This window comes from Puntigrus tetrazona, chromosome 24 (assembly GCF_018831695.1).
Source record: "Puntigrus tetrazona isolate hp1 chromosome 24, ASM1883169v1, whole genome shotgun sequence".
NCBI classification, from domain to species: Eukaryota; Metazoa; Chordata; class Actinopteri; order Cypriniformes; family Cyprinidae; genus Puntigrus; species Puntigrus tetrazona.
The window spans coordinates 7,105,306-7,117,805 of NC_056722.1; the positions used below are offsets into that span (position 1 = coordinate 7,105,306).

The window sequence follows — 12,500 nt, forward strand, 5'->3', positions numbered from 1 at the left end:
GATTTTGCAACTTCAATATCTGACCTTTAAAGTTCTCTCCAGGTCTCAGGTTTCACAGCCGAAAACCGCATTTTAAGCAGCTGGCTGGAGGTTTTCTTCCTGTTGTTTTGCTATCACATCTGCATGCGTGTGTGTGTGTGTGTGTGTGTGTGTGTGTGTGTGTGTGTGTGTGTGCCAGCCTGCATCGGTAGCGCCCCAGAGACAGGAAGTAGATAGCGTTCTTGGGTTGCAGAGCGTTTGGCCGTAAAGGCTTTCTCTGGCTTGGCATTTGACCTCAGTCCAGACAGCCAGCAGACCGCTGATTGGTACCATGCAAGCCAAACAGACCAGTCACAAGTACACGCTAAAAGTTTTCTCAAACTCCCTTCCAAGAAAAATAACTTTTGTGCAACTCTGCACGTTTTACAGACTCCGCTCCGCTCCGTCTTTGATAGATGGATAATAAACGAATGCATAATTAACAACAGCCGTTGGTATTTAGAAAGGTCTGAGCGCGTCCTAGTCGTTAGTCCCCGGGATGAACTTACGAGTTTACTCACCTTTCTCATAGTAAGAATTTGATAAAGAGAAAGATGTTGATGTCTAAAACAATGCACGTCCACCCGCTCAGGGCCGCCGGCACAGAAACACAATGTCAGTCCTTGAGAACAATAAGAAACTCTGGACTGTCGCTGAAACATAAAGGTCACAGGCGTTTACTAATTGATGGGAGTTTCGTGGAAGTAATTCCTAGACTAAAATACATGATTCCTGTTTTGTTCAGCGTAAAAGGCTTCCGTTAATAGTCCCAAATGGATTTATTCTGTACAGGAAGCCTAACTAACAATAGAACACAGACTAGTTTGCTTCGTAAGGAAACATGTCGTGCTACTGATATTCATTTATTATTTTATTAATGGCCCCTCGAGTATAATACAATTCTCATGTGTGGCCACATAGATGCGTCTTTGTCTATTGGGTTTAACTTAAGACTGATTTTACTCTTTAAACCATTTAGGCAATGCTTTTTATTATCAGATTTAATGAACATGAAGCCAGTTTTCCCATGGCACTATAGGAGCTATGAACATGAACCTGGATGATGCAATAAAGCACCGGTATTCATCGGGTCTTAATTCACCCTTCTGCAATTTTTAACCTAAAAATATATTACATTTGTGCATTGAACATCTGCACTGGACTCCAATCTGATGAAGAACATCAGCGTTTTTATCATTATGTTCATTTTTGCAGAATCACGAGAAGGTGAAATGAATGGAAAGGTAATGAAGAGTTCTTGAAAGCTGCATTTCTGAACATCTAGGTCGCTGTGTTCATTTTTTTTTACTTCAGTTTCACTTTGAAGAAGTCTTAAAAGTGTCCTATCCCCCACTGTCATATCATAACATCCATGCTTTGTGTTGTTCCCCTCACACTTCTGTCTGGATGCTCAGGAGGGTCTCTTTAAACGTGGTCCAGCCCTCCATCGCAGTGGAAGCGAGTTCGTGGTCAGTTTCTCTTCACACATCTGTCGGAGCCGCCCGCTCCGGACGTCGTTTCTTTCCTCGGCTTCTGCCGGGATCCTGCTTTCTGAATGCTGCGTTATAAAGAAGAAAAGCCCGTCTGTTCCCACAATGGAGCTATGCGTCGTGTGCGCGAGGACCGCTGTAGATCTGTTCTTGTGAGGAGAGGGATGTGTTCTTCAGGATGGGCGCGAACAATGGCAAACAGTGTGGAAGTGAAGGTACGTGATCTCCAAGAGCTGAAACTTCTCTTCCAGCGCTTCAGTGCACGTGCTTTTAGCTGATGAGATACAGAACTGCGCTGGATGATAAACTGAGCTCGTTCCCATGATGTTCGCTTCACGCAGCTTTTGCGAATATTTGTGAAAGTCAAGAATAAATGGGACAAGGTGCACTGAGAGCGATATCGTGGGATGTGGCTGATTTTAGACTATACGTGGTTTTAGTAACATTCGTAAAACGTGGTATTTCTGATTTCTGGGGGGGAAAAATACTACTACCTGTCAGATAGCACAGAAGACTTTTTTCCAGTTGCGTGTTTATGGGGGCGGGGCTACCTGGAAAATGTATCAAACGTACATGCGTCCGTCAACAGTAAACCACGCCCACCGAAAGACCACGCCTTCCGCACGTAGTAAGGTACAGACCACACCCGCTACTTAATATATGCATTACCACCGCGACAGATACTACAGTAACAGTCATTCAGTCTTGTTCATTCATTCTTCAAATCAATTTAATAATAAACCTAACTAAACACTGATAGTTTTAGTTTATGTTTTGGTGTTCTGTTTTCATGTTAGAATTTTGTCTTGCATTTTAGATTAGATTTAGCTTGATGTATAGTTAACGTTGACTTTACAAAAACAAAAAAAAAAATTATATATATATATATATATATATATATATATATATATATATATATATATATATATATATATATATATATATATATATATAACTAAATAAAATAAGCCCTCCTTAGCATTGGATCTGTACTGTATCTGCTGTTTTTGGCAAGTGATTGGTCACATGACCAATATTCTGAGTGCCCATGAAGCACATCCAGGAGGGGTTGTTTGAAATAAGCTACTTCTACTGGGATGAATGGAAATGCAAACATGTATCATACACTTTCTAGCCATGAGAAATAAGAGGAGTGATTGAGAAACTTGTCTGGTAACGGTAATCCTTCGTGTACCTTCACGAGCTGCCTCTAGAGCAGCACAGAATAGACGTTTTCGTGCCGTTCTGGTCCCAGAAGTAACGGCTGATGTTTACAAACAGTCTCGAGCTCCTCCACCCCGGTTCAGTCACGCCGTGCAGATGTGTGTACTTTACGTAGTTTTGAATAAAACTCAACACTCGTGGGTGTGTGAAACTGCTCACAGTCAGCTCTCTCTGGCTTTGTTTACATCAGCCATTAATATTAGTCTGGTGTGATTTGATCACGAGTGGTCTGTGCTCCTGAAAGCGATGCACTCCTCCTGGCTCCACTCGGGGTTTGATTTCGTGGGGAGGATTTCTGATTGCTTACTGCTTTAACTTCACCATAATCATAACGACTCAAACTGAATATGAATTTAATAAACCTGCTTCCTGATGCAGGTACCTGTGTGCCTTCAACGTGTTTGCATTGCAAGAATTGTGGGATTAAAAGGTTTATATCTCCTGATTCAAACTTTCTTTCTGTGAATAATAAACTTGCAGTCTTGGGAAAAAAGTTAGAATTGGGGGGAAAAACCCTCAACAACGACGACCCTTGATTCCATCAGTGCCAGAAACAGGCTTCCATGAATCCCAGAAATATGTGTTCAGATACAGAGTGTTTTTTCTTCTTCGGACCACCGTGATCTAAGCAGGTGCAAAGTATTTATGGAAATCATATTTATGTAAGTGCATTATTCAGAATGAACTTGCTCACTGAACTCTTTAAGCACAATATTGCACTCCGTTTCCTGCAACTGTACACAGCATTATAAGGCATTTAGTGCACGAATGTAAAGTTCAAACTGCTTAACTGTCTAATCAGAGCCAAGCGAATCATTCTGGCTAACAATCTTTACTGCGTATGAAATGCACAGATAAACTCCATGCATCTGGGTGTCTGCAGCTTAAGTGTGACCCCGATTTTGAATTTCTCTTCAGGCCTGGCAAAACCCTCCTTGTGTTTTGCATAAGCACAGGACAGGAAACATATGAAAGCTTTTGAGAAGTTGTTTTCCAGACCAGAAAACAATTATGTCTCCGTTCAGCCAACTCTGTTTCTGCTGCAGCTTACGGTGGTTTCAGCGATGTGTTCGTTAACCCCCCCCCGGAATCAACAGATGAATACGCATCCCTGTCTTTTAAGATAAGGACATAGATCCTTGAGAAAGACCCTGCATCAGTGTCTCAGTAATGGATGTGAATGGGTGCCGTCAGAATGAGAGTCTGATGAAAACATCACAATCATCCACAGCACTCCAGTCCATCTGGAGAAGACAAAGGCTGCGTGTTAGACCCTAAACTCAAACATTATATTATAATATGTTATATATATAGGTTATACCACATTTTGTTTGCAGATGCTATTGATATTTTAGTTTGCATTCATGCAATTTTTACAAATATGTTTCGTGGCATCATTTATCAACACAGAGCTTGTATTGTCTGTGAATGGATATAAATCACGTCAAATGCGGAAAGGTCCTTCTCATTTAGTCTCCATCTGGAATACTTAGGAGTATTAGAAATTTCCATCACGGAGGAAAAGAGCTCTAATATGACTTCTGGATTAGGGTCATTGGATCAAAAGCAGGACGGGCCACTCAGGCCGTGAGTGATGGACCGTTTGTGAAAATTCGAAGGAAATCTCTTTTGTCATTTCTCCCTTTACGTGACGGGAAATGGCTGCGCATGGGATGGCAAGCGACTGACAGCTTAATGATTCAGATTTATTTTCAGAGTGAAGCAGAGCTCTTTTCCTCCCAGTTTAGTAGGAGAAAATAGAGACTTTTGGATTTTCCAGCCGTCGTTTTTACAGGTCAGAGTTCAGATAAAGTTCGGCACCTGTCCGAAAGCAAAGGAGGATCACTAATCCAAGACGTTTACACAGAGAACAACTGAACTGCTGTACTGTTGGTTTCTGGTTGAATACCACGGTATCTATCAGCTGAGAGATCTCATGAACTTGTAGCATTCTCTTCCACACATTTAAAGATGTTTTGGGAAATGATGTATGTTCATAACTTGATCACGCAAATTAGGTGCATCATTGTCAAAATATGGTGATATTTAAGCATGACTTTAGCAGTCAATAGTCAAGAAACGTCATATTAATGGCATCTTTCCATGACTTAATAACAAAAAAGAAAATTAAATAAAAGTAAATTAAATGGTTTGGCTCCACAGCTTTAGTGCGAGATATAACAAGTGTGCTTAAAGGTTCTTTTAAATCGGCGTTGCATTGTTTAATGCTCAAATGAAAAATATTTATGGAAAAAATGTTTGATAATTGCATACTGATGATAGAGATATTACTGAAAATACTAGTAAATAGCATTAATGTTACAAATTTTACATCTTAAAAAAATAATTGCATGCTTAATATTAAATAAAATAAATGTGTGTGTTTACAGTGTATTATGTATATTTAAATTCACACATACAGTATATATTTACTTTTATTTTGGTTGCGATTAATCGTTTGAGAGCGCTAACTTTTTGTAGGTCTTAAAATCAACTTTTGGAGAATGACCAATGTTTGTGCTGAACATGCAAATAAGTCAGCGTATAGAATCATATCATATACTCTATACATTTTAGGCCACATTTGTATGCTATACATAATTCTTCAGTACCGAGTTGAGAAAATGGCCTGTAAAACGACACAAAAGCAGATCCTTCAGCAAATACTTGTGGTTTTAGCTCTTGATTCTGAGTAAGAACGCTGCAGAGTTTTAGCAGCAAAGTAATACAGTTTCATCATCCATTTTGATTAAACTGAAGACTTTAAGCTTGGTGAAAGCTTTGCCTAGCAACATCACAATAACAGCGTCCGTATCTGGTCATAATTCAAGGCGTGCAAAGCACATGGGGTCCATCTGACGGATGAGTCACATGAAGCAGATGTTCTGGCTCGCTGATGTCACCGCGCTCGATGCGGCTCACGTTATCCGGCCGCTTGTCCGTCGTGAGCGAGGCGATAAGAGTTCATCGAGTCATTCGATGCATCAGTGGTAATCTGACAGCTTGTTTGAAAGAGCTTCACACAACAGCTTTCCGGGGTGGACGTATGCTGCGTGTAAAGGGGCGTTCGCACGTATAGCCTCTTCATGCGTGTGTGAAAAGAGCGAGTTTATTCCTGTGTGTCGAGAGGAGCTTGTTTACCGGTGTTTGTGGGATGAAGCCGCTTGTGGTTCACGTTTATGACCTGACAGAGGATGACGTGCCATAAACCGCCCCAACCCTGCCAAACGAACACACACACACACCCATCTACAGGAAGCAAGACTTCAACTTCTTAATGGCTTGTTTCATGCCGTCAAAAGAAATATTGGTAAAAATGAGTCTGATATTCATCATATTTTGAAAGGGGTTTTTACTAGAAAGGCTGGGCTGGGGAAAAACCAACTGCTTAACAACTCATTGTTGGAGAATGCTGGTTAGGTATAGGTTTTGCTGGTTTATGCTGGTCATGTGCTGGCAAAGGGCCATCTTATACACGCATCCCAGCTTCAAAACACACCTAACCAGCATATGCTGTTTTTTTTTAGCAGGGTAGTGACTGTTACTAGAAATCATAGCAAGTAGGCCCACATCAGTTGGTTTCATAATGCCATCACGCTCAAATAACGTCTGCTAATACATCAGTTTGAGACTCAATTATTAGTGTCAGTAAGAAACTAGAAGCACTAGAGCTTGTTTCGTGCAGTTTGCATGCAAAAGACTCACTGCTTTTGGGGAATTGAGAAAATCTCTGTGTTTTAAGTAAGTCGGTAAGTGCACTACATTATGTTTTCAGAGTGATTTTCCTGTTGTTGAGTACATTTGGCCAACATCTCATGTTAAAAAGATGAAGTGCTGTGCGAAGGCTATTTAAGACTTCAGTTGCTAGACTGAGACATTCTTGTCCACCTCCTCAAATAGAGAAAACATTAAGCTCTACAGACAAAGAAAAACAAGCACAAGCCATCTCCATACATTTCCCTGCATATTCCTGAAACCGATAGATATGAAGAGTGACTAATAGCACTGATTTATAAATAAATTAATAAATAGGCGTGCGCTTTCTGCCTGACGATGATGATAAAAATGCTCGGTTATAAAGTAAGTCGGGTCGTTTTTTGCACTGAAGGTTGGCTTGCTCAGTTTACTCAAGAGTGTGAAGTTCACATGTTTTACTAAGAAGAAGCTATGTCCTGACCGCAGATCGAGAGATGTAACTCAACCACAAACATTTGCGAAGCTGTTTACAAATGCATGTTTGAATTATGATTTCAGGAAACGCAGAGTCGGCAGAATATGAACAATACGAAACATTGCTGTAAAAACAAAAACCCACTACCGTAGCTTATCAGAAACTAAAAGACAGAAAATATGTGGGAAATGCAATAATTCTCTACCATTTGTATTATTTCTTTTGCGTTAGGGGTATGTTTGCACACTGTGAGTCGTGCCAGCCAACATGGAAATTCATGCAAGTCAGGCACTTAACACCGGCTTGTTCCTGCGAACGGGGAACCATAATCTTAAGGGTGGTGGTAGTGTTGTTGATTTATGTCTAGATCTCCGTTCCAGGCTGTGAATGACCACACTTTTATAACAGCCTTCAGATCCACAAATGTGAAGTATCGAACTTATTCGGCCTCTTAAAAAAAAACCTCAAGCCGCCACGAATGGCCTCCGCTCTTTCTCTTGCACAGTGGCCAAAAATGTCCTAATGTGAGATAGATAAATCTGTCTTGGAGGATCTTAGCGAAATCTGCAGACTCTGCCAGCGTCGGAGATACTAAAGTAATTTCTTCCATCTATTGTTCCAGTCACGGATATTGTCTTGGCAGGAAGACGTAAACCGAAGGGTTTTGCTCAGCTTCAGTGCGTTCCTGATGAGCACTGAGTAATGAGTTCCTCTCGAAATCTTTAATCACGAAAAACCTCAGTCCTCGCTCTGGATTGGGAACAAGAGGAGTTTCCTTGCTTTCAGTAATGGTTCAGCAAGTGAATGAGCGACGGGGCCGAAATGTCCGATCCTACTTTTATTGCATCTGTTATAATATTGACGTTGCACCCCACCCTTCGGTGAAACTGCACACCGATGGCGCTCAAAATCATGCTCGAGCATGCTCACGAAAACAAGCTGTTTTGACGAAATGTTATTTCCTTCTGTCCCACGCAGGCAAGGCTAGCTCCAGTATCTCCTCCGATGTGAGCTCCAGCACTGATCATACGCCCACCAAAGCTCCCAAGAATGTGGCTACCAGTGAAGGTAAACCATCTGGTCTTCATTACCAGCCAAAATGCCTGCTTAACTCCCGTTCGGCCTTCCTTTCTGCCCTCTCTTTATGAAATGCTTAGCGTTTCGGAGCGAACTCGTGTGCTCGTAGGATAACCTGTAAATTGAAAACAAACTCGACGTTCCCATCAGAGCTAGCTCGTGGGCCGTTTGTCTTGTGAGCGAGCGGAGAGGAAAAAATCCCCAGGGCAGGTTAATATCTGGATATTAGCTGCAGGACCGCAGAACGTGTGTGGCTGTTTTTCTTAGGGGCTCTCTTGAAATTAGGAAAACATCATCGAGATGTTTTTACATCACGGCGGTGTGGATTGCACCCTTTGCATCCCTGTGCTGTACTGTAAAAACATCTCATAAAAAAAAAGACAGTAAATCTGTTAATCCCTGTGTGAGTTTCGCTTGGCGTAAACCTCGTAGATTCTCATGTACTACGCAGATATATTCCACGTATTAGATTACTTCACTGTTATTTTGTAACTTGATAGGACTAACCATTACGAGGTTCCCTTTGTGTTCCTTTCCATTACGGCTAACTATTTGACCCGTGTTGTTATATTTATCAGCGCGTGTTTAAACAAACTCCTTCATTTATTGGTTCCATAGCCTTTTTAACTTCATTAGCGTAAATCTTGTCTGTAAAAAACTTGTAAATATTTTTACTGTGTCTTTGGCGTGGGATCTCCGTCTGCTGGGTGCTGAGAACTGAGCTCAGCCATCACCTCGTCGCCAGCCGCATATGTATGCTGATGAAACGCTTATGCAACGTGTCTGTTTTTGTCTCGACTGTATAATGCTTTCAACCTGGTCTCATAAAAATATGCACTTTTTGTTCTATGTCTTTTTTAACGTACCTTACTGTACGTTTCGCCGCAGTTTCAAAGAGGAATGCCCACTGAGTGGTGCTAAAACGCAGATTCAATATGTGTACCCTGGCACATTTTTATTATGTTGATACAGGTATGTATTGCGGTGGTTCCCAATTAAAACATCCAGGGACTGTCGCTAAACGTCAATGCTCTATCTTGTTGGAAATATGCCAAATCCAACACTAAACCTACCCGATAGTGTTAACAAAAGCAAAACTGATATGAAAACACGTTTGTCGAATGCAACCGTGTCATTTTTTATTTTCTTTTACACAGATTTGTTGAATCGTAGTTGCACGGGATTTTTGGTGCAAGCTTGATTTCACAAATCTATGGTCTGTTTTCATTTCCATACACACTACGTCCAGAGCAGAGCAACAGTTTCCAAGGAAAGATGGCAAAGAAATTATATGTTTGTAGCTAGTTAAAGTTATTTGAACTGTCTTTTTGTTAAAAGCCTGTTTAAGTTAATTAAGCTAGCATTAGTTAAGGTAACTGTCAACATATTTATTGTTAGTGAAATTAGTTAAATAGTTGATATTTGTGTAGCTAATTAATTAAACGGTTTGCATGTATAAAGTCAGTTCAGCTGTAAAAACGTTTATAGCTTGTTAATAGTAGTTAAACTGTGTTCTTGTTTCACTTGAACTAGTTATAAAAATGTTAACAGTTATTTAAGCCTTTGACGTCTATAGCTAGTTATAGTTACTTCAACTGTCAACACATTTATAGCTAAAGATTAGCTAAAATGTTGATAGTTAAATTCAACTGTCTTTTTGTGTAGCGCTAGTTAAAGTTAATTAAGCTATCAACATTTTGTATAGTTAAACTGTCAACATATTCATAACTAGTGAAATAAATTTAAACTTTAAAACTTTAAATCTAAACTTTTCACCTGTTCATAGCTAAAGTTAGTTAACCTGTCACTTTAAGTTTGTAAAGATAGTTAAATGGTATATATTTTGTTTGTAGCTAGTTAAACCTTCAACATTTTTAGAACTAGTTAAGTTAAACTGTTTTTATTTTTATAGCTAATTAAACTTATTATGTGTTTATAGCTAATTAAGTTTATAGCTGGTAAAATGAGTTCAGCATTTAACAAGACTATAAAGCAAGTAAAGGTTTTTATATAATAATAATAATAATTATTATTATATTTTATATTACTGCAACATGTTTATATCTAGTGAAACTACTTAAAATGTTAATGCAATCCATTTTGTTTAAAGATTAAAGTGCAGCTCTCAACAAAATGACAGTTAATTCCGCCTTTATAGTTGTAGCTAGTTAAAGTTAGTTAAACAGGCTATGTATAATTAGGTAAACTATTAACATATTTATAAGTACTTAAAGTTAATAAAATTATTGACATGTTAATAGCTAGTTAAAAACATCCCACTGTTTTAACAGCAAACACAGATTTAAAAGTAACTCTATCGCCCTCTTGAGTACAGGAGTGTGTGTGTGTGTGTGTGTGTGTGTGTGTGTGTGTGTGTTTGCAATACATCAACTAGACATTTAGTCTAATTTACATCAATCTGTTCTTATTTTCATAGTGATGCGTGCTTAAATCTGACATTTAGTTTTAAAGTCAGTATGTGGTTGGGCCGTGCCACAGCTCCCTGGAAAGCGGTTTTCTAGGCTGGCACTGTTCTTGTTTCTCTGTTGTACCCACCCTGCTCGGGCTTCATGCCAGGGAAGTCGGGTCCAACTCCATATCGTCCCCAAATGGGGCGTCTGGTGTGTGTGCGAAAAAGAGTGAGCCAGGCGCTAATAGAGTGTGACCCGTGATTACGGTTGTAGTCGTAGTATTTCATAGTTTCTTGGCTCAGACAGGTGGAATAATGAATATCAACAAACATTTCACTAAGCAACGCCCGGCATTAATGAGGGCGACATGGTGTGCGTGTAAAGCTGCCAGTTCGAGCGGTTCAGCAGGGTAGCTTAAACATGAGGGAAATGAAAATGAGGTTAAACTCAATATTAAGAACCACGATTAGATGCCTAAGCTGTGCGGAAAACTTGGAAAGTCTCGTCTCCTAAACTTAACAAAGAAATAATGTGATCGCATAAAAAAAGTTGAAATGTTAAGCACACGGCGCTGGCCTTTATAACCGATAGTGAGCCAGAAAGAGAGCTGAGGTAGTTGCTAAGGAACTAGCCGCTGTTTAAAGTCAACATGAAACAGCGTTCGCAATGCGTTTATTTTTTATAACCTGAGTGAAACAGAATATTCAAGGAGATTAAAAAACAGGGTGGAACTTTGACTGGGTTGTAAAAAGATGGGTGTTAGTGCTAGATATATAGATATAGATACAGGTATGTGTATATATTCATATGTGATATAAATTATATGCACACATGTAAATATTTTCAAAATATATGCTACGTGTGTGTGTGTGTGTGTTATTCTGGATGCAATCAATTACGATTAATCATTTGGCAGCACCACTTTATTTTTTTATGTTTTTATACTGATGTGATTAATGACTAACCATAAAATAAGCTCAGTTTTGATTTCACATTAACTCTTCCAAAGACTGAAGGGTGATATCATTTTGAAAATGAATATCCTGCATATGCATTACAGAACAAATTCATTTAGCAGTAACATTCTTCAGTTAAAGCCTAGAGCTTTCATTGTAAAGCGTCTTCTGTTGTCTTTGGTGAATCTATATACACAAACACTCGAGCACAACGTAAAGACCTTGAATCGCTCTATATTTATGCCTTCAGGGAAGGATGAAATCCACTTGTGTGGGACGGCGCTTCCCACAGGATAACAAACACATGCGAGTGTGTCTGAAATGTCAGGATATTTTATATTGTCAGTCAGGATGTGTGCTTTCTCCAAGAATGGATATGCCACAAACACACAAAACGCCTGGATGAATGACAAAGTCTTGGCATTGTAAATGTCCAACTTATGCACAGTGGGAAATCAAATACGTGTATGTTATGGAGGCAGTTCACCATATTTTTGTAAAACATCCGTCTTCATTAATTGAGACAGAACTTGCTTTTATGGCTTCTGCTAAAAACATAATAAATATAAATTCCATGATTGCATTATATTTACAAGATCCCATGGTACTACAGGGTCTAAAATAAACACACAAGAGTCAAATACGCAAAATAAAGTCAATAAAGTGGAGTAGCTAACACAGCATTTTAAGGAATCACAATGTGAAAATTATAAACAAATCTTTTAGCCAAGTTAAAAAATAACAATACTGGTCATTTATTGTATGCCAACCCCGATCTAAGCTTTTAAACTACTCGAACTACTACTAAAAAAAAAGGATTAATATATGCATTTATACCAAATATCATTTCATGTCTCAAATGGATAATAATGCCCAGCTGAGCTTAACAAGGAACACATTGTGCTCTTAGCAGGAACACTTTCTTCTCTATTTATCATTGAGCGCTGAATGGCTTTCCGAAGTGTGGGAAAGTCTCGAACCAAACCATAAAATGCCCAAACCAAACCCCTGAAATGCTGAGAATGTCTTCTGCCAACCTTCCTCCCATCACTCATATAATTCAGGCCTCAAGGTCCATCATTTTTTGGACCTTGTTGAATGTAAAAAGGATAGCGCTCCTCTGAAAGACTTCTCGGATCCAGCGCCGTCCAGG

At 39.4% G+C, this 12,500-nt stretch overlaps 1 protein-coding gene across 2 annotated transcripts in view; it reads left to right on the top strand.

Annotated features, from left to right (window-relative positions):
* The first annotated feature begins 1,461 nt into the window (after positions 1 to 1,461).
* Positions 1,462 to 12,500, top strand: part of si:dkey-192l18.9 (F-box/LRR-repeat protein 7) — a 33,956-nt gene continuing 22,917 nt past the window's right edge. The window contains exons 1-2 of one of the 2 annotated variants that reach the window (XM_043225745.1): positions 1,462 to 1,723; positions 7,882 to 7,971. In XM_043225745.1, coding sequence (XP_043081680.1) covers positions 1,687 to 1,723; positions 7,882 to 7,971 — 127 coding nt within the window. In that variant the 5' untranslated portion in view covers positions 1,462 to 1,686. The remainder of the gene's footprint in view (positions 1,724 to 7,881; positions 7,972 to 12,500) is intronic. The other variant, XM_043225746.1, reaches the window with a different exon arrangement.